General features: G+C 40.1%; 1 protein-coding gene across 1 annotated transcript in view; it reads left to right on the top strand.

The window, feature by feature from the left end:
* Nucleotides 1–23,597, top strand: part of ANKRD13A (ankyrin repeat domain 13A) — a 1,453,295-nt gene that overhangs the window by 1,133,541 nt on the left and 296,157 nt on the right. The window contains exon 10 of the mRNA XM_044068498.1: nucleotides 1,398–1,528. Coding sequence (XP_043924433.1) covers nucleotides 1,398–1,528 — 131 coding nt within the window. The remainder of the gene's footprint in view (nucleotides 1–1,397; nucleotides 1,529–23,597) is intronic.

Below are 23,597 nucleotides of genomic sequence, written 5' to 3'. Positions count from 1 at the left end.
GCCTTGTGATTATGATGTCATAGTCTCTGCATTTTTATCTCAGGTATGGAGAAAAATAATAGGAATAGATGATGACTTCTTCAGGAACAAATATTTTAAGCCTTATTTTGTGTCTGTAATAAATAATGAGGAAGTCATATACATTTCCTAGCATATAAGAAGATCTGTGCCTAAGGATGAGATTTTTTTTTTTTTTGGAAAATATTGTACAGAAGGTATCAGCAGTGGTATAAATTAGAAGTCCCATAACATTCATTTTAGTAGAGCTCATCTTTTCACTGTAACTGGTTGTTTGCCCTCCTTTACTTGAGTGCACAACCTTGCCTGAAGAAGATTTGCATTGCAGAGTTTAGAATGAAACTTTATCAAGCACTGGAAAAGGGTGAATATTTTATTTCTGAATCAGGACACAATATTGCATTTAAGGGAACTTAACAGATTATAAGAGTGGGAGCCAACTAGATCCACTGTGAGCAGTTGACATGTATCCTGCTGACAATCAACTGAATTAGTCAAACTCCTTGAACAATGCTCCCACTGAAAGTGCATATGATATTAACATAACATTGTTTTTGGGCAGGGTGCAAGGCACCTGCACCCTGTGATGGGAATTCACCCCTTAACACCTCCCTGTTACTTATATGTACTAAATCCATGGTTGTATACTGTGGGGCATTTGTATAATGGTAAAGGATTCCAGGAACTACATTTTCAGGGAATTTGGATCTGTGAAATATGATTCTAAGAATTACAGTTCATCAGATGGTAGAACTCCAGCAACTGGCTTCATTTGGGAGAGAAGACATTTTCATTTTGATGTGATATGATTGCTTGATAGCTTAAAAGTAGTGCTGATAAAAAAGAACACTCCCATTTACCCCTTCATGTTGACCTCAGGTGCCTAAATTCCTGTAATTGTCTGTTTTGTGCGCAATTCATTCCCTTTGCACTTTGAGAAGAAGGGCAGTAGAATCTTGGTGATCAAAATAATGGAATGTAAGGATTTAATATGGCATGCATTATCCATTTCCCATTTCGTTAGTAGGGCACGCAAGCACTGGCTCCAGTGGTGGTCAGCTCAAGCTTCCACAAGGCCATTGCTGGGATCACCAGGAGTCTGTAACTTTTCCCTATCCTGGGAACTTTTCAAACCTGGATTACCAGCAGTATAAACAGACCCTTTTCCCATGCAACAGTACAGGCTTTGGACATAGGGATGCCAAATACCTATCGTATCCTAAAAAAAGTTACATGTGATTGAAATATTCATTCCAAGTGTTGAAAGTTGCCCAAATGAATAATACAAAAATTGTGACTTTAGTTATGATGTTAACTTTTTAATTTACTCAGTTCAGATGAAAAATCATCTTACGTTTTCTAAAATCTTTGCTTATTAGAACCTCACAACAGAGTTTGCATTGGCAAACAATCCTACCGCTATCACAGCTGAGGAATATTTTGACCCTGAGTTTGATCTCAAAGACAGAGACATTGGAAGACCTATAGAACTTACGATCAGAACACAAAAGTAAGTTACTCTTTTTTAACTGAAACTTACATTTTCTGAGAAATAAGTAATTCTTGCTTACCTCCAAGTTAGTGTAAGAGAATACTGGAAGTTGCAGATTTGTTCTTTGATTTTGATATTCTAGTTTAATGTAGGCAGAGTGTGTTTTGGACTTCTCTTTGAAGAGATAATCAAGAGAAAGAACCACAGTGTTTTTTCTGGATAGGGAAAACTAGGTAAGAAACTAAGAACTGTTTATCTTGAAAGTATGATGTGAAGACATGACACATGTCTTTGACTGAACTGTTAGTTAATGATTTTTCAAATAAATTTGTTTGGTAACCCAGTCTATGGATTTGTATTTGTCTCAGTTTGTTAATAATTTTCCTAGTAAAATTCATTTGGTGACCCATTGTCCGATTTTATACCTCCCCCTCCCCCATTTCATTTTATGTTGTTTGTAGAACAAGCAGAACAGGACTTTTTGGATGCTTTTGATTAATATATTTAAAAGCTGTTGATGGCTCAGTAGTATAATCTTGTTTCCCAAGCATTCCTCTCAACCTCTTAGCACTAGACGTCAAGACAAAGCCATAACTTGTGGGGATACAGAGGCCCAAAAACAGGTACAATTTTAAAGATTGCTCTAATAAACCTAGGTGATAGAATGATAGCTTTTGCATTAGCATGAATTTTCTAAAGGGTATGAAGTCCAAAACTCAAATGCATGCCATTATTTTCTCACTTCAGTTCTTGATGATTTGCCTGAAAACCAAAAATATTATGAGAAGCAGATGAAAAAATATGAGGCAAAAGTCTGGTCATTCTGTGAAAATCTGGACAGTTGAGAGGTATGTCCCCAAGTGCAGTCTGATTTTGTTGTAGTACAGAATTACAGTTCAAAAAGTTTAGTACAGGAAGCAGTAATAAAAACAACTGATCTGATGATGTCAATTTTCATTCCATCCTCAACTGATGGGTTAGAATCTGAGGCATCGGATCTGACTCGGCCGCTTGTAAAAGCTCGTGGCAATCCAAAACTTTCTAACCTCTTCCTCACCCGCAGTGCACCCAAGCCGTTACCTCAGATCTCACTTGCCACCACTATGTGAAAGACATGGTTATTTCACTCTTGAGCTAAAGGGATAGATTAGTGTGATATTTGTTGTTTTTCTACTTTAAATTTTCTTAGGCTATCTTAAATTTCTCTACCTTTGTACTAGTGTACTCTAGATGCTATCATTAGTATCTCTTCTGTGCCTTTTTCTCTCTCTCCCTTACTTTCTTTGTTTAACATAGCCTTACTACTGGTGTAGGTATTCCCTTTTTTCCCCTTTTCTTCCCTGACTTGTTAAAAAAAAAAAAAAAAAAAAAAAACGTTTTTCTTCCCTTTTTTGTTGCTGTCATTGTTAAGTCTTTTAGTAGTGTTATTTACAGTCTTTCTTGTACAGCATTATTATGGTTGGTGTGGTTATTATGGCTGAAAAAGAGAAAACACCAGCAGGATTTAAGAAGTTTGGGAAATATGGGCAAAAAATTCCCTTTTCTGCTGCACACACTCTTTATATATATTTCCTTGGCCCCCTTCATTTGCAAGAGAGTTGTGTGGTCTGCCATGCCTTTATTCCCTGAGCATTGGTAGAGTGCAAGAATAAATTGATCTTGAAGGGCCTTTTACCGTCTACTTTCGGTGTTACCATTTCTAGAGAAACTTCCAAAAAGTTGCCTAATTAATCTTCAGGCTCTTCTTCAGTTTTATCTAAGACCTCTATGAAAGCTTAAAACGGCCTTCCTCGGATCCAACAGTTTCTACAGATCTGTTCAAGAAGAAGAAGAAAATTTAAGTTGTTGGATCTAATCCCCTTGGATTAGACAAAAGTAAAAAGTACCTCTTCAGATTGGATGGCTTCTTTGAATCTGAGGTCTCAGAAAACAATGGATTCATCAGTTCCGAAGACCTCTGATCCTCCTACAATATTGGATACACTGCCTAGAACAAGCTACTCCCCATCTGTGGACCCTGTCCCATCAAGGATGCCATCTCCTTTTCTTTACAGACCAGACTGGGCCTTCAGGCAGTCCTCTCACTCTTCTAGGCATCTCACCATAGAAGATGTGGAGTGAGTAGTGAGACAGATGCTGTCGGCGCATAGCCTCCCAGTTGTTGTTTCACTCCTACCCCTTCAGGTCAGGAAGCCCTTATATCTAAGACTCCACCTTTAACTCTTCCTTCTCTGACTCCCTCTGTGGGTTTGATGCCATTGGGTCTCAGTCATCCAGGCCTATCTTCTTCAGGTCCGAAGATCGCTGTTTCCTCAGATCAGAAGTTTGCTCTGAGCTCCTCTGAGCTATTGGATCTGGAGAGCTATCTGAGTCATTTTTACCCTGTCAGATCCAAGTTGTTTCAGTCAACTCCAAGGGCTTCAGAGCTGTCTCTGCACCTCGGAGCTTCAGCAAGGGTTAATTCAACTTCGACTTCTGCCTTTTCTCAGAGCAGAGTGAGACCAGGGATCAGAAAGCCCTCTTTTTGTATCCAAGTAGCTATCCCTCTCCAGGAAGGTCAGCCTTTAGGGCCTTGGAGAGGGCCCTGTCAGCTTCCATGACACAGATGGGTCCTATCCCCTCAGGTTCCATATCTTCCCCTGCCCTGTTGTCAGGAGTCTCAGCTATCCCTCCCACAGGGGCAGCCAACTGGGTATTTCTACCTCTTCTGATACCTACTAAGATTATCCCACTGAAGAAGTCTCTCAAAAGAGGACATGTAAGAGGAAGCATCTAGATTCCCCTGAATCTGTCACCGAAGACCCATATTTTGAGGAAGACAAAGGATCCTCATGGTCACCTCCTGCAGACATCCCGTTCAGAGACATCCTTGAAATCCTAAAAGAGAGAGGTAGCTGGAAGCCCAGCAATCCTTCATTGGAGAAATCTGTACATCTGAAGCCATTTGGTACTGGCCCATCTACATCTTGGGTGATTCCCCCTGCTGACAAGCTCCTCAATTTGGTCTTGAGGCAGTTAAGGAAGGAACTTGACTCCATTGAGCACATACCAAGGAAGCCTGATAAAATGATGACCCCTCCCCCTCCAGAAACAGCTCTGGTCCAAGCCCCCCCCCCCCCCATTGATGCCATGGTCATAGCCATGGCCACCAGGAAGGAACTAGCTGACAAGAATTCCTCTGTTCTTCCCCCTGACAAGGAGTCACAGGCCATGGACAGGTTTGGGCAGTGTCTCTACACTTTAGGGACCTTCACCTTGGGGTCCCTGAACTACCTGGTGCATTTCACCAGATTACAAAGGGATCTGATAAAGGAACTCCAAGATACCCTTGCAGGAACCATGCCTGAGGAGTTGAAGGACTCTGGCACCTCACAGCTGGCGATCCTTCAGTCGATATCAAACTCATCCATGAGGCTTATTTCCAAAGTGATAAAAGGAACCTCAGGGGCAGTGGATTCAGGTGTATGCATCAGGAGACACACCTGAATGCACTTGTGTGACTTTGCAAAGCCTTTTAAGTCTATGTTCATCAATGCTCCTTCTGACAGCACATCTCCTTTTGGCTCTAAAGTGAAAGATGCACTGTCCAGGTGTGAGAAGGATGGAAAGACCCTTTCTGCCGTGGGTGTGCATTTTTCCAGCCCCAAAGATCCTTCTTGCAGAATCATCAGGAAAGATGTGGTTCAATAAATCAAAGATCTTTCAAAGACAAATGTGGGGATCTTCCCCCAGAGGTAGAGGGGGAACTGAAATGGTAGATGCCACCCTTGTGGCAGAGGAGTCCTGCAGCATCAAATGTCCAGGGAACTATTCTTTGGCAAACCCTTCCAAGTCTCCTGAATCAAGGCCCAATTGTCCTCCTGTGGAGGCAGTTAGGGGTCATTTGTCCCTGCACCAGAGAGCCTGGTTAGAGATAAAAGATACTTGGGTGCAGAGGATCGTATCCAGACAATATATAATCCCATTTTCAACCTGTTTTCTCCAATTTCCAGAAAAATTCCTGATGTTCCACTCAATCAGAGGGATCAAGCAGCCATTCAAATACAAAAGCTCTTAAACAAAATAGTCATCCAAGAGGTTCCCCCAGACCAGAAAAGATCCAGAACTTACTCAAAATTCTTTTTAGTGCCAAAGAAAACAGGGGACTGGAAACCACTTCTGGATCTCAGCAATCTAAACAGATTTGTTTGAAAGACAAAGTTCCAGATGGTCATGGTTTAGTCCATTCTTCTGTTTTTGGAAAAGAATGACTGGATGTGCTCAATAGAGCTCCAGGATGCGTAGTATCATATAAAAATAAACAGGCAATCCAGGTGATTCTTACACTTCCAGCTAGGAGCCAGTCACTATCCATTCAGCGCACTGCCCTATGGCCTCACCACAACCCCATGGTGTTCACCAAATGTATGGCAGTGGTAGCAGTTCACTTGAGACTGCAAGGATTCTGTCTGTTTCCATACTTGCACAACTTGCTCACTACCACTCCAACCAGGCATCAACTCATTATGGCAAGAGAAAAAATCATCCACTCTTGCACAAGGTTAGGAATAACCATAAATTTTGAGATGTCAGTTCTAGAGCCGACTGAAATGTTAGAATTCATAGGAGGGCTACTAGACACAAGATCAACAGTAACCTCTCTTCCCCTTCCCAGAGTTCAAACTTTAAGGGCCCAAGTCAGCAAGATACTTTTGCAGTGCCATGATCTTGGCTTGCCTGGTCCTACAAGCTCTAGGATCAGTGATGGCAGCAATAACCCTTGTTCCGCTGCTAGGTTTCACATGAGAATTCTTTAGTGGATGTTGGCATCTCAGTGGCCAGTTCTTCAACTACCCTTGTCTGCTCCAATACAAATTACCAGCTTCTGAAAGAAACATCTGATGTGATGGATCCATTCAGATCAGTTGCTATGCAGGTGTCCATTTGTCCCCTCACAGACCAAGACCATCTTGATCATGGATGTTTCTCAGCTAGGCCAATTTGCATATCAAAGTACAGGATTTGAGACCAGTGCTTTTAGCGCTGCAACTTTTTCATGATGATCTCCCATTAGGAACAATTGCAATTCAAACAGACAATATGTCAGTGGTTTGGTACATCAGCAAACAAGGAGGAACCAGAAGCACTAAGAATGTGGCAATGGGCAACATCTTCCACCCGCTTTCTCTTAGCAATGCATATTCCGGGGAAGTCCAACTTGCTAGCAGACAAGCTAAGTAAGTGCATACTGCTACCTCCCTAATGGTCCCTCAATCAGAAAGTGGCTGAACAGATTTTCCACAAATGAGACCAGCCATGCTGCAACCTCTTTGAATCACCCCTAAACAACAAGTACAACAGCTATTTTGTCCTGTTCCCCCCATGGGGGAGTCACAGAGGGATGGTCTTCTCCATGACTGTCCCCCCGATTACCTTCTGCATATCCCCCAGTTCCCCTAATCCTGAAATTCCTTCAGAGAGCTGCTGGGTTGAAGACCAAAGTTATCCTCATTGCCCCCTCTTTGGCCTTGACAGATTTGGTTTCCCTTCATGTGGCCTGATTTAGTTTACTAACCTTGGATTCTGGACCCAGCTCTGGACCTCCTGTCTCATCTGATGGGCATGACACATCCGGACCTTGTGAGTGTGAAGCTGACAGCTTGGTTTCTCCAGTTCCAATAATAGCCAGACAGTCAATGGTCTCTTCCTCTGTTCATCACATTTTGCTATCTTCCCTTAAGCCATCCACTAGGAAACTTTACTCTAGTAAGTGGAAAAGATTTGTACGTTGTGTATAGATCCCTTCTCGGCACCAATTAATTATGTGCTAGAGTTCTTGAGACTGCTTTTCAACCAAGGAGCCAGTTCTTTAACAGTGAGAATCCAATTAGCAGCAATTTCTAATTTCCACAAGGGATTTGAGAGCCGCTCACTAGCCTCTCATAAACTATTTAAAGTCTTTTTGCATGGCACAATTCATCTTATCCCCCCTTTATAAAGATCCCACATCATCATGGGATCTCAATCTGGTACTACAGTCCTTGATTCTACCATCCTTTGAGTCTGTCCACGATTGTGACCTACTTTTAGGTGCCATCACATCCTCCAGACAAATTTTGAAATTGAGGCATTGCCAGTGAGACCTCCATATATCATTTTCCATAAGGATAGAGTATCCATACGAACTAATGCATCCTTTCTGCCCAGGGTAGTATCACAAGTCAACATCAATCCATGTATTAATTTTCCAGTATTTTTTCCGAACAGTTACAACAAAGGAGAATATTTGCTACACTTGCTAGATGTGCATAGGCAACTGTGTTTCTATTTTCCTAGGACAAAATATATCAGAAAAACTGATCAGCTATTTGTATCATTTGCTGGATTGTGGTTGGGCACACCTGTATCTAAAGTCACTTTAGCTAAATGGCTTACTGATTGAATCTTCTTTATTTATAACAAGTCAGGAATGGCTTTGCCTTACAAATTACGGGATCATTCTACCAGAGCTGTAGCTACCTCTGCAGTTTTCCACTCAAAAACTTGCATGGATATTTGTTCAGTAGCTACTTGGGCTTCCCCTCACACCTTTATCTCTCATTGTAAGTTGAATTTGATGTCCAGAAGTAGAGCATCTTTTGGCTCAATGGTGCTCAGAAGTCTTCCTTGAATCCACCCAGAGTTCTAAGTAGCTGTCCCATCAGTTAAGGACAGACTGAAAATTGACAACATCAGATAAAAAAAGTTATATATTTACCATAACATTCCATCTGTGCTGTCTATTTTCATTCCTCTTCGACTCCCCTCCCACCAGCCACCAGCCTCCAACCTACTCTAGGTTTATTCTAGAAGAGTGAGAGGCTATAACTATTGGTTTACCGGGTCAAGAAGTGGCATTGCCCCTTCCTCTCTGAGACTCTGTCCTTTTTTCCTCATCCAAATTATACGCATATAGATATGTAATAAGAGTGTGTCTTTCTTTAGTGTTTGCAAACAATATCTGGGGTGGATTCTGGGTAAGGGAGATGCTCAAGAGTTTTGGATTGCCACGGGATTTTACAAGCAGCCGAATCGGATCCAACACCTTGGATCCGAACCCATCAGTCGAGACGAATGAAAATTGACAACACAGAATGTTATGGTAAGTACATAATTTTTCTTTGATCCAGACAACCATTTGTATTTAAACCACAACATCCCATATTGTAGGACCCATTGACATGACTGATTTATACCTAGTTTTGACACCTTTCAGTGAGGGATTGAGGGGTCATATTCAGGGTGTATTTACTTTGTAATGAAAAAGGCACAGATACTGGGTAAAACGCTCTGTATTCACCTCAAAGCAAAAAATAACAAAATAATGAACAAACCATGACTGAATGAAGAAAACAAACAAAATTTATTGAGAAATTAGCGCTTTCACGATCCAAACTGATCACTTCGTCAGACTTAAATCATACTACTGAACAGCCAAATTTAAATTAAAAGACAGCCTATCACAGTGGAGAATGTACTAACTAAATTAGAAAGTGCATTTATGAAAAACTTTAATTACTTAAAAGCTAAAATATTTAAAAAATGTACAACTATTGGTAAAATGTACAAATAATACATAGTAGTACAAAAACTTTTGATACATAATTTTAATGTTTCAATGGTCTGGCTTTCAAAAAAGGTTTAAGTGATACCATACCATTAATTCCAGGGGGTTTATCAGCCTGCAGTTTCATAATCCACATCTGTTCAGCCTCCTCTGTCCTGTTCTTACTATCTCCACCTCTCAAGCTTTCTGATAAAATCTCTAATACAAAAAAAGTTAAAAACACGGGGCATCCCTTTTTCTTGTACATGCTTAGCCAGTGCACTAGTTTCCTTATTTTTTACAATGTCCCTCATATATTCCAGGATTCTAGCTATAAGGCATATATTTGTCTTCCCAATATAAAAAGCATTGCAATATTTACAAAAACTAAAATACACCACATTCTGCATTTTACAATCTGCATAGAAGTCAGCCTCAACTTTAAATTTCTGACTTGCGACGGCTTGTGCCAATAGCTATGCCAACCTAGCATTGGTACAATGGGAATACAATACTCTACTCCAAGGCAATGATTTTAGTAATGCAGTTTTATGGTATGTACATTTTGTAGATGACGTCTTCCTCTTATGGGGAAGTACAGTAGATAGATTAGAACAATTTATTGATTATCTTCATATGTCTACCAACTTCCTGAGTTTCACTTATAAGTACTCTAATGAGAGAATAGAGTTTGTAGATGTAAAAGTTAATAAGATGCAACCTGGGGCATTAGCTACAGACCTTTACAAAAAACCTAGCAGAAAGAATTGCATCCTACATAATCAAGTATGCACCCTAGACATGTGAGTACGAATGTTCTCAAGGGGCAGTTTTTGAGAATGAGCAGGATACATAATACAGATGATGGGTTAAATGCAGCAGTCTCTACATTGAGGGAAGATTTCATGGATAGGGACTATAATCAAATTGAGATAGATGAAAGTGTCAGTCATATGTATGTAGTACGTAATAGTAGTGGCAAACCCTATTTTTCCCATTCAACAGAAGGGAGCCCTAGTAATTCTAGGGCTAATAATGATAAAATTAGATTTCCAGTATCATACTCCAGTGACATTAAGATATTTTGTAACATTTTCGAAAAAAAATGGAATATATTAACATCGATAACTGAATTAGACAATGTAATTGATACAGTACAACATTTCTCATTTATTAGTAGAAAGTCACTTAAGAGGCAGCTTTGTTATAAGTCCTCAGGAATGACCAGTAAGAAATGCTCTAACAGAGTAGGCACCTTCCCCTGCAGAAATTGTATAGCCTGTAAGTACATATATTCAGGCTCTTCTTTTTCACACAGAAGTCAGAAATTTAAAGTTGAACGTACTTCTATGCAGATTGTAAAACGCATAATGTGGTCTATTTTAGTTTTTGCAAATATTGCAATGCTTTTTATATCGGGAAGATAAATAGATGCCTTAAAGATGGAATCCTGGAACATATGAGGGACATTGTAAAAAATAAGGAAACTAGTGCACTGGCTAAACGTGTACAAGAAAAAGGGATGCACCATGCTTTTAACTTTTTTGTATTAGAGATTTTATCAGAAAGCTTGAGAGGTGGAGATATTAAGAACAGGACAGAGGAGGTTGAACAGAAGTGGATTATGAAACTGCAGGCTGATAAACCCCCCTGGAATTAATGGTATGGTATCACTTAAACCTTTTTTGAAAGCCAGACCATTGAAACATTAAAATTATGTATCAAATGTTTTTGTACAACTATGTATTGGTTATACATTTTACCAATAGTAGTTGTTGTTGTTGTTGTTGTGTCTTTTGGCTTTTCCCGGTTAGGGGTCGCCACAGCGGAACTCCGGTCCGCTAATGATTGGCAGTAGATCTTTACATGCTGGCTTGCCGGACCTAACGCACAACCTTCAACGAAGGAACGCCCATTCACACATGTCGCCACACAGAAGACGCTCTAACTGAGAATCGGACGGGCAACGTCTGTGAGGCGACAACGCTACCGCAGCACCACCACAGCAGTATTTTACCAATAGTTGTACATTTTTTAAATATTTTTAGCTTTTTAGTAATTAAAGTTTTTAGATAAATGCACTTTCTAATTTAGTTAGTACATTCTCCACTGTGATAGGCAGCTTTTTAATTTAAATTTGGCTGTTCAGTAGTATGATTTAAGTCTGATGAAGCGATCAGTTTGGATTGTGAAAGCGCTAACTTCTCATTAAATTTTGTTTGTTTTTTTCCTTCAGTTGTGGTTTATTCGTTATTTTGTTATTTTTCACTTTCAGTTGTATTTACTTTGTACATTCATGCATTCATTCATTCACGATATGCTTATAAAGGGTTAGAGAGCTACTTTGTTTTATACCCAAAGGCAACCTATTCTATAAAAGAGTGATTCTCATTGCTATAGTTCTCTCTCTCTCTCTCTCCAGCAGGTCCTGTTTATGTTTTCAAAGAAGTTTAGATCTCTTAGTGGGTGTTTAGAATTTTTTTTTAACAAAAGACATCTTTATTAAATTATCTCTTATAACATAGGCAATCATACATGTATATAAATAAAAACAAACCATATTGACACAATCCCATTTGCAAGATTTTTACATCACAGTCCATATTGACACAATCCTAGCTGCAAACATTGTACATAACTTATAATCTACCCAATCTCTGTCAGTCAAACATTTCACAGCTCATTCAAGTCCTGCCTTCTTTTAAACATCATTCCTCCTATGTATGCATTCTTCCCACAATTCACATTTTCCTATGTAATTTTCTGCTATCCTTTTCTAAAGGTCCCAATTCCAGTTGCTTTATCTCTGTTCTTATATTCACTACATCTAGTACAGTTGGTTTAGGCTTTAATTTCCATTTTCTAGTAATTGCTTTTTTGGCAGTCACCATAATTAGACTCCGCAAGGCCTTACTATGTCTAGGCAGTTCTGATTCTGTATCATAGCTCAGAAAAATCATTTCCCTAGTTACACCACTTTGCTCATCCACCATCTCTGACAAAATAGTCTTTAGGAAATCTTTGAAGTCTGTCAACTCATTACATTCCCAGAAAATATGTTCCCAATTACCTGTTTCTTCCCCATCTCACCTCCAACATTTGCTGTCTACCTTTGGAAAAATTCTCTGAAATTTACTTGGGGTATAAAAATATCTATGTAAACATTTCCAAGCAAAACTTCAAAATCTTTTAGATTTGGTTGCATATTTGAGAGAGATCCCTATTGTTTCTTTATGAATTCCAATCTCTCTTCCCAGTCCTTTCTAACCTCCTCTGATTGATGCTTATAGTTATCAAGCAGTATTTTATATGCTCTACTAATTATTCCTTTTTTAACAGCAGCTTCGGTTCTAGATTATTTTAGAAACTCTACCAGTGCTGGTCTTTCATTTAGGATCCCCCTATTTCTTTGTCTTTGCCTATACTCTGATATCAGTCCTTGATAGAGAAGGCAATCTCTAACCTGCAGCCCAGATAAATTCTTGGCATCTTCCCATTCTGTTACTTTTCCCTCATCAGGGATGGGGAGTGCCTTTGAGGTTATGAGGAAGGTAATGACTACAGCACAGTCTCAGACACAGTCTGTCCAGGATCTCCCTTCCAGTTCTAGGCCAGTGACTTTGCCTTCTCATATACTCCCTCCACAGGACTGCAGAGACCCCAGACCTCAGGACGTCCAGCAGGGTACCCCCCTTCTGAAACTTCCCTAGATTACCCCACTGAGGAAGTCCCTTCGAAGAGGACTTGCAAGAGGAAGCATCTTGACTCCCCAGAAAAGTCATCACATATGATAACTGACCTCATTGATGCAGAAGGGTCCCCACGGTCACCTCCTGCAGATGTCTCCTTTGGAGACATCCTTGAAATGTTAAAACAGAGAGGTGACTGGCAGTCCACAACCCATTCAGCTGAGGAGTCAGTATACCTGAAGGCTTTCGGGTCTCACCCTTCCACCTCTTGGGTGACCTCCTCCTTCCAATGAGCTCATTGATTTAATCTCTCAGAAGGCTTGGCAGACCCCAGACTCCATAGAGCTGACTCCTAGGAGGCCAAATAAATATATCACTGCCCCGTCTGACAAGCCTTTCTTTACTAAAGGTGTAGCAATTGATGTCATGGTCTTGGTAGCTGCCACTGAAAAGGACCAGTTCCACTATCCATCCCCAAATAAGGATTCTAGGACCATGGATAGGTATGGGAAGTGCATCTTTTTGTCAGCAACCTTTGCCTTATGGTTGCCGAACTACTTGACTCCTTTTAAGAACTGTCAGACTCCCTCCAAGTAGCTGTAGCTGATGCGGTGGCAGACAAAGTAACCACTCAGCTCACCACCCTAAACGTGGTTGTAAACTCCTCCATGAAACTCATCTCATATGTAGCAGATGGAACGAGTATGGCAGTGGGTTCAGGCATCTGTCAGGAGGCAGGTCTGGATGCACCTTTGCAATTTTGTGGAGCCCTTCAAGTCTTCCTTCATTAATGCCCTGTTTGATGGCTCCTCTCGTTTTGGGCCCAAAGTAAAAGAAATGCTCATCAGGTGTTAACAGGAAGGTAAGACCTTATCTGCCATTGGATTATGTTTTTCCACACCCACTAGGCTCTTTTCCCAAGGTCAAAGAGGTAGTGGAAAAGTGTGGTTCAAAAAATTGCAAAGGTCTTTCCAGGACACACAGGGTGAAAGCTCCCCAAGAGGCAGCAGGAGACCAATAATGGAAGACACCACCCTCACTGCAAGGGAGGCCCGCAGAAACAGGGCTCCATGGAATCTTTCTTTGGAAGTCCCTTTCAGTGCTCCTGAAGGGGTGCCCAATTGCCCGCCTCTGGAGGCAGTCAGGGGACGATTGTCTCTGCACCTTCATACATGGCTAAGATTAACAAATGACAGATGGGTGCAGAACATAATATCCAAGAGTTATGTCATTCCCTCTTCCTTCCACACTCCCATAAACAGTGCAGTTTCAGACGTTCCACCCAGTCAAAAGGAATAAGCAACCTTGGACATTCAAAAGTTGCTATGAAAAAGAGTCATCCAAGAAGTCCCTGCAGACCACAGAGTATTTGGAACTTACTCAAGGTTTTTTTTAGTTCCAAAGAAAACAGGGGACTGGAGACCCATCTTGCATCTCAGCATTCTAAACAAATCTGTAAAAAAAAAGCAAGTTCTGGATGGTGACACTGCAGTCAATGCATCCATTTTTGGAAAAAGACAATTGGATGTGCTCTGTAGACCTTCAGGATGCATGCTACCATATATGGATGGAAAGGTGAGCCAGAAGGCACTTGAGCTTCCAGTTAGGAGCCAGTCACTCCAATTTCGAGCTCTGCCTATAGCCTCCAGAGTGTTCACCAAATGCATGGCAGTAGTTGTGGGTCACTTGAGACGTCAAGGATTCCAGGTGTTTCCATATCTGGACAACTGTCTCATAACTGCATCTTCTGCTGCAGGCTAAGGACTACACACTACAACTCTGTTCCTCTCTAGGAATTACCATAAATTACAAAAAAATCTGGTATAGAGCAATATCTGAGCTTGGTCTGCATAGGAGCAGAAATAGACACAAAAAGTATGATAGCAAAAGTTCCACAAGACTAAGTGAACGATTTTCGGTATTATGTAAGAATGCAGATCAGAAAAAAATAAGCTTCTGCCAAACAAGTACTAGGCAAAATCGCCACCTCAGTTATCCTTATTCTCTTAGCTTGTCTCCACATGAGAATTCTTCAATGGTTACTTTCGATGCAGTGGTCAATTCTAGAACTACCAGTGACACACATGATCATGATAACCAGTTCATGCAGGAAGGATCTTCAATACTGGATTCACTCTCCCCTGTTGTCTCAAGGCCGTCACTTTATTCCTGTCCAACCCTAAGCCACGGTGACCACAGACACTTCCCATATAGATTTTGGGGGGGGGGGCATAATTTAGGGATCACAGTTCAAGGCATCTGGCATCAACACAAGGCCCATTTGCACATAAACATCCTGGAGATGTGGACTGTGCTTTTAGTGTTACAAACATTTCAAGATACCCTCCCTCTGGGAGCAATAGCAATCAATCATACAACATGTCTGTGGTCTGGTACGTAAATAAGCAAGGGGGGACCCAGATCTTACCCCCTTTTTCAGGATACCCTGAGGGTCTGGCAAGGGGCTACATCTTCCAGCAACTTTCTGATAGCAATGCACATTTCTGGGAGGTCCAAAGTAATAGTAGACAAATTGAGCAGAGCCATACTATGGCCTCACAAGTGATCCCTCAATCAAAAAGTTGTGGAAGAGATTTTCCAAAAATGGAGCCAGCCTTGCTGTGACCTTTTTGCTTCATTCACTAATGCCAAATGCAGCAACTACTTTGCCCTGATCCCCCCTCCAGGGGAGTTCCCAAGGGATGCAGTTGTTCACAATTGGCCCTCAGGACATCTTTATGCTTTTCCGCTAAGTCCTCTAATGCCCAAATTTCTACAGAAAGCAAGTTTGTTCTAGATGATAATAATTTTAATTGCCCCCAAGTGGCCTTGGCAGATTTGGTTCCCCTTTCTTCGGCTTCATGTTCAGGATGAACCACGGATTCTGGACCTTGTTCCAGATATTCTGACTCACCCATCAGGAATAGCTCATCCCGATCTAAACAACCTGAAACTTTCAGCTTGGCTGCTCTAATTCCCCTTATAGCCAGGTCTCCTTAACTTTCCTCTCCTGTCAGACACATTTTAGTGTCTTCTCATAAGTCATCGACATGAAAACTGTACAAAAGAAAATGGAAAAGATTTGTTTTATGGGCTAATACTAATAAAAATGACCCATTTACTCCTGCCATTCATTTTATTGTAGACTTTTTGGCTAAGCTTTTTAATGAAGGTGCTGCTGCAACTACTGTTAGAGTTCAGTTGGCAGCAATTTCAAACTTTCTTATAGGAAAAAATGGCTATGGAATCATGCCAAGCAGGCTTTGTAAAGCCTTCTTGAAAGGAACTACAATTCTAAGAGCCCCATACTAAGACCTATCTCCACCTTGGGATCTAAATTTTGTTTTGTCGAATATTATCTATCCTCCATTTGAACCTTCTGCTACCTGTGATTTGAAGTATCTTTCTTGGAAGATGCTCGTCTTGTAGCTATTACCTCAGCAAAAAGAGTTTCATAATTACAAGCTTTATCTGCCAAGCCATGTTATCTGATATTTCATAAAGACAGACTTCCTTTATGCACCAAACCCTCCTTTCTGCCCAACATTGTGACTGAAAGTAACCTCAGTCAATCTATTGAGTTACTGGTATTTTTTTTTTTTTTTTAATTTTCTGAATAAAGGACAATACTCATTGCACCTACTGGACATTTATAGACAGTTACATTTTTACCTACATAGAATGGCAGAATTCAGACAATAAGACCAACTACTTGTTTCTTTCTCTAACATTAGGAAAGGCCTACCAGTATCTAAGGTTACCTTATCCAAATGGCTTTCTGAATGTATTTCCTTTATTTATAATTCTATCAACAAAACTCTTACTGCAGCTGTCAAAGCTCATTCCACCAGGGCTATAGCTACTTCTGCAGCTCTCCAAGCTAAGCTGTCTCCAAACAATATCTGTGCTGCAGCCACATGGGCAAGCCCTCATACCTTTATTACTAATTACAAGGTAGATTTGGCCTCCAGGAGTAGAGCATCCTTTGGTTTTATGGTTCTAAGAATATTTTCCCATGAGCCACCCAAGAATCAGGTAGCTTGGAATGTGGTCCCATAAGTGAGCATAAAGGCAAGATTGACAACATCCCATAAAGAAGTTATGTACTTACCATAACATTCTATGTGTGTTGTCCACCTCCACCTTTATTCTCACAACCCACCCACCATACCCCCTGCCTATGCTCTTGGGAGACTGGTAGTACTAATTGGATATCATTGGACTCTATAGCCTCAGATACCACTTTCCTTTTAAGCTAGGAATAGCTGTACGTCTAATATTATTTATCATGGGTAAACAAGATCTGAGGGAGTTAGGGAACTGCATTATGGGTAAGGTAGAATGCCCACGAGCTTTGCTGAAGGCCTTGAGCTTTTGTAAAAGGCCGAGATGGATCTGATGGATCACATCCAACCCATAAATGAGAATAAAGGCGGAGATGGACAGCACACATGGAACTTTCTTTTTTATAGCATGCAAAGGAATTCATACACTATAAAAATTGTACTATTAAGAAAAAAAAATATTTTACTGACAGTTAACTTTCTCCCTCCTCTTCCCCTCCCCTAATTGTTTTTTCTGAACATTAATGACATGTACAAGGGTAGTGTGACAGCGATGAGGTCTTCGGTGGGAGTGACGGATGCGTTTAAGGTGTAGGTGGGATTACATCAAGGATCAGCTCTGAGCCCTTTCTTATTTGCAATGGTGATGGACAGGTTGACAGACGAGATCAGACAGGAGTCCCCGTGGACTATGATGTTTGCAGATGACATTCTGATCTGTAGTGCGAGTAAGGAACAGGTGGAGGAGACCCTGGAGAGGTGGAGATATGCTCTAGAGAGAAGAGGAATGAAGGTCAGCAGGACTAAGACAAAATATATGTATGTGAATGAGAGGGAGAATAGAGGAATGGTGAGGATGCAGGGAGTAGAGGTGGTGAAGGTGGATGAGTTTAAATACTTTGGATCAACTATTTAGAGTAATGGTGAGTGTGGAAGAGAGGTGAAGAAGAGCGTACAGGCAGGATGCAGTGGGTAGAGAAGAGTGTCAGGAGTGATTTGTGACAGACGAGTACCAGTAAGAGTGAAAGGGAAGGTCTACAAGAGGGTAGTGAGACCAGCTATGTTATATGGGTTGGAGACAGTGGTACTGACAAAAAGGCAGGAGTCAGAGCTGGACGTGGCAGAGTTAAAGATGTTAAGATTTGTACTGGGTGTGGCGAGGGTGGACAGGATTAGGAATAAGTATATTAGAGGGTCAGCCCAGGTTGGAAGGTTTAGAGACAAAGCCAGAGAGGCAAGATTACGTTGGTTTGGACATGTGCTGAGGAGGGATGCAAAGTATATTGGGAAAAAGATGCTAAGGATGAAGCTGCCAGGTAACAGGAAAAGAGGAAGGCCTAAGATAAGGTTTGTGGATGTGGTGAGAGAGGACATGCAGGTGGTTGGTGTGACAGAGCAAGATGCAGAGGACAGGAAGAAATGGAAACAGATGGTCCGCTGTGGCGACCCCTAACGGGAGCAGCCGAAAGAAGAAGAATGACATGAAATAGTAACATATGCTTTAGCGCCCCTCAGAAATCCAACAAAGTCCAAAAAAGTCCAATATTTCCAGATTTTGTTGTTCTGTCATATGTCATAAGTATAATTATTGCTTTGTAATCCCATGTGTCAATTTCCAGGATGCTGGTTTTTATTCCTGTTCATCTCCATCTCCCAAATCCTATGATGATTCATAAACATTTTTTATTCTAGCATATTGATTATGTATCCTCTCATAAGGTTTTTATATATTTGAACTCTTGTATGAGTAACAATTTATTATTTGATAGTTATTTATCATATTTATGTGGCCTTAGAGAATTGTTTAGTATAACATAACCCTTACATATCTAGGGAGATTTTGTCATTTTTTATGACCTTGGCTGCACAATATTTTATATGATCTGACCAATCAGCTTTGCTTATGCTATCTGTTTTCTTATGAATGGATTTCCCACTCATACATATAAAGTACCTGTACCATCAATACATTATGGTCTGATATTACCCTATTTTAAGTAATGACTGATAGGTGGATATATAGTAAGGTTTCTCTTTACCACTATTTTGTCTTTAATGTTATTTTCAATTGTATTGATTTCAACTATCTTTATTTAATTTTATATGTGTCATATGGAAGTCATAATATTTGCTAAACATACGGTTTTTAACTATGTTTTTCAGTTGTTATTTTATGGTGAACTTGAGAATTTGGAATCTGGTGCGGCTGACTGTCTGAATGAATTATTAGCCTTGACAATGACTTTTTATGTGTTGTACCTTTAAGTTTGTCCAATTATCTTCTTAATTGTTTAATTGAGGACTTAGTCAATGTATAAAAAGCAGGTGATATGTTTGATGTAATTGTACCTGATGAAGCGCACCTGAGTGTGCATGAAAGCGCTCGTTCATCTTCATTAAACTTTACAACTTTTTATCTCATGGTGGTTCGTTGCAGTTTTGACTTTTCATCTCCCAAATCCTGTGTCTGCTTCATTTCCAACGTACTCTCATTTCTTCTGGTCAACTCTCATGCTCTCTTTCTTCACTCCAGCATTTTCCATTAAAACATTGGAAAAGGTTTCACTGGTTCAGCCTCTCCGTGGTCTTTATTACCAGAAGAAAAACAAGTACAATGTCCTTCTGTTTCACAGCTCACTTTTTGTTGGACAAACTTTTGTATTTCCTCTTTAGCATGTATTAAATCAAAAAATGATTTTGTCCCTCCAGGGAAGAATATTTTGAAGACAGCTGGATACAGCAATTTGAATCTCATACATCATTTTCGACATTCCCTGAATAGTGGAATACATTTATTCCTCATCTGGCATCCAGGTAGTGCACTTACTAGTCACACACATATATTTTGTCTTAGTCCTGCTGACCTTCATTCCTCTTCTCTCTAGAGCATATCTCCACCTCTCCAGGGTCTCCTCCACCTGTTCCTTACTCGCACTACAGATCAGAATGTCATCTGCAAACATCATAGTCCACGGGGACTCCTGTCTGATCTCGTCTGTCAACATGTCCATCACCATTGCAAATAAGAAAGGGCTCAGAGCTGATCCTCTCATTCTCCACAAACACTCTGCTGTCTCCCACTTTTAGTACTTTGGCCTTCTGCCACATTTTCATCAGAATCAACTCCTTCTGCTGGTAGGATTGCATCTTTACTATTAAAGGTCTAGGTTGCGCTCTCATAACTAGGTTTGGAGCGCACATTTCACAAAATTTAATACAGTCTGTTCCTTCCAGTTGAAAAACTCAGGTTTCCCCAACATGCGCTGTCCTCTAATTCTGTTATTTTTTGAAACATCTCTTCCTGAGCAGTCTCATATTCAGTCAGCCTTTTCTTCATTTTGCCCTCTGACTTTTGCAGTTTTATCACCTCATCTGAATATCTGTTTAAAGCTTCTTCCATTTTTTTCCAGCCTTTTGTTTAAGTTGATATACTCCATCAGTCTGTCATTTATTTTAAGCAGGTTTGTGTGCAGTTGTTTTATACTTTCCTCTATGTTACAGGAAGTCATGTTCGGAGGTTGCACTGCTTTTTGCTGAACAGCTGTAGAACGTTTCCCAGTCAGTGTTTTTTTCTAACCTTTTGTAGCTGATTTTCTTTTAGGTCCTCTGTATTCCTTTTTTCCTAGCATCCAGGTAGTGCACTTACTAGTCAGTTACTGAATTTTACTCAGAAGTACAAAAGTCTACAGGCCTTCTCTGCTGAGTTTTTGTTTTCACACTGGAAGGGCTAGAATTAAGCTGTTATTCAATGTGCAGCCATTTTGGATGTATGGGTGTTTAGAATGTTATTGTTTTTTCGGATGTGCAGGAGGTTGCACTGGAGTGGATTCTTTAAGGGTCTGTAGGATACACAGGGATCATCTGTCAAAGTTCTGTGGGGAACATAAAACAGATCAAGTACTTTAAGACTGTCTGGGTAGCTCATAAATGATAAACCCTTTGTTATCTTAGTGGGAAAATGCTATGGTTTCCAAAACTGGGCCATATGCTTAAACAAGTACATACAAAGGGTCCATTATGGACTATTATGGGCCTGCATGGGTGCCCAGTTTTTTCCAGAGGACATAGTGTTGCATATTTTTTGGCATTTAGTTTTAGGCCATTGTCCATGCACTACTTATTGGTGTGTGTTAGTCCATTCTGAAAAATATAGAATTTCGATGGAGAGTTTATGACAGCTCCAAGTTTGCAGTCATCTGTAGACTCGGTCAGCCGCAAGTTCTTAATATTAGTTCTGACATAAGAGAAGTAAATACCAAAGCGAGGTGTCCCCAGAACCAATCCTTGGGGAACACTGCTAGTAACTTCTCCTGTCATAGGTTCATTGGTTCATAGGTAAGTACTAGGCAATCACTATGCAGACCAGTTCAAGCCTAGCCAAAAGACCCTATTCAGAAGTCCCCTCTAGCCTCAAGGAGGGCAAGACTAGATAGACCAGGAGAGAATTTAAGGCTTCCCATCCAATTATCTAGGTTTACCTTGAAGTTGGCATGACTGCTCCTCTGCTTGACATGTAGTGGAAGGTTGATACAGAAGTGAGGGATATGTTGAGATATAAATCTATCATGCCAATATGTCTTATTTATCTGCTGCTGAAGCTTTATTTCCTTTAAATGAGTATTTGATGTACCATTGGTTCTGCGAAGGAATAGGAGATCAAATAGTTTTGTTTCCTTCATGGCACAAAACGCTAGACCTATCTCTCTACTGAGGAGTCTGCAAGAGACTGAGTACAGAAAAACGGTTGCCAGTCTGTCCTGATAACTAAGTCCTTTGAAGCCACTGATTTAAGTTGTGAATCTCTGAAATCTCTCAAGTTGCATCACATGTTTAGATGAAGACATGCCAAGAGGTACATTATATTCAATAATGCGTCAGATAACTCCCTGTGATTAAAAGGGAGTTAAGACAACTTTGGATCTAGTGGAGATGCATTTGGAAGTTAGATGGGCCAGATGAAAGGCTTTTCAAACTACTCTGGAGACATGATGGTCAAATGATAAGGAATTATCAACAAGAGACTCCATATGCTTGACAGTAGCATCTGACTGCAGAGGTGTATCTCCTACACAAAAAGTGAAACTGTTCTGTTTACCAAAATGAACTATGCTACCTTTTTTTACATTTAATTAGAAATTATTGTCCTTGCACCAGTTGTTAACATGAACTAAGCCTTGTTGGAGTAATTGTGAGTCAGTTGAAGCTCAAGTAGCATTGCCCAATTTACAGTCATCTACAAACTTAGTCATAGGCCAGAAGTGCTGACCTGTAGGTCTGAGAAATCTATGCCAAATAGGAGAGGGCCCAAAAGTGAGCTCTGTGGTACACCACTGGAAACCGTTTTGTTTTTAGAAGTGACATTTGCTATTCTAGCAACAAGGGTTCTGTCAGATAACCAGTTAGCTATTCTTCACACAATATAAGGATTTATATTCAGATTTACAAGTCTATTGATAATGCTTCCATGAGGAATAGCATCAAAGGCCTTGGCCAGGTCTAAATATGCTGTATGTAGTGTGCATAAATACTACACACTGTTTCAATTACTTTTTCAAAAAAAATGAGGTTAAAGAGGCAAGACGTTCCTTTGAAAAAGCCAAATTGATGAGGGCCCAGGGCTGAAAGATTTTCAATGTCTGGATTAATAAAATCTGTGATAATATGCTCCATAGCTTTATATGTGAGGCTAGTGAGACTAATAGTTGTAGAGTTAACAGTGGTTGGGCCATCCTTGTGCATTGGCATTACAATAGCTGTTTTCCAAGCTTCAGGAATGTAGTCAATAGAGAGACTTAATAAAAGCAGCAAACAGGCAACAAAATGATGCAGAGCTGTAAATATCCAGTATCTCTATGAGAAAGAGATCACGTAAACTCAATAGTCAGCAACAAACTATTATTACATAAAATCGGCAAGCGCTTTCACCCTTATGGGCTTCATCAGACCTTAAGAATCTAACCTAAAAATACCATTATATATAGGTCACCACTAAAAAAGGCACCAAACCTAATACACAACCATTAAAACTTTTAAAGAGCCAGTATCTCACTAAATCAATACTGGTACCTAATAAACAGCTTTCAATAAATCCATAACCTACAACACATGCTGCCAAAAGTCACATACATCTATTAAAATAAACATAAAAAATAATAAACAATGTGCAAAATTCATATGCATACAAAACATATAAATGCATGGCCAGCACTACAAATATAAAACTATTCAATCAGTATTGTACACTTCATAATAAATAAATAAAAATATAAAAACATATAATAAATATGTTAATATAATACAGCTGTACCAAACTACTAAATATAGAAGTTCTGAGATAGCTGCCAACACATAATATATACATATATAATGCAGAAAATATTCACGATGCAACATATATAAATGTGCAAAAACCTACTCCTCTAATTAAGTACATTACATTACACAACGTAAGTTAGAGGAGGATTACAGCAGAATTTATTCAAGTCATCAAGTAACTGAAGAGGGTTTGCTTTTGAGAAGTGCCTAAGCACAGAGCTGTTTTTAGGTGAGGTACCACCAGTTTTAAAGGAGAAGGTCACTAAATTATGGTCTGATTTAACAATACACAATGGAGCTGTGTAAGATGTGTCCATGTTTTTGAGAACTAAATCCAGGATATTGGGGCCCCAAGTTGGATGGTTAATTGTTAAGAGTTAGCATTTAGAATGTCAAGGAAGCAGTGGGGCGTACCATCCGCTGGCAGTATAGATCAGCCAGTTTATTTCTGGTGA

The sequence above is a fragment of the Protopterus annectens genome, chromosome 4.part0 (assembly GCF_019279795.1).
Source record: "Protopterus annectens isolate FY-2018-M chromosome 4.part0, PAN1.0, whole genome shotgun sequence".
Taxonomy (NCBI): domain Eukaryota; kingdom Metazoa; phylum Chordata; order Ceratodontiformes; family Protopteridae; genus Protopterus; species Protopterus annectens.
Note: the sequence above shows the minus strand (reverse complement) of the source record. Positions and strands in the feature narration are given on the sequence as shown.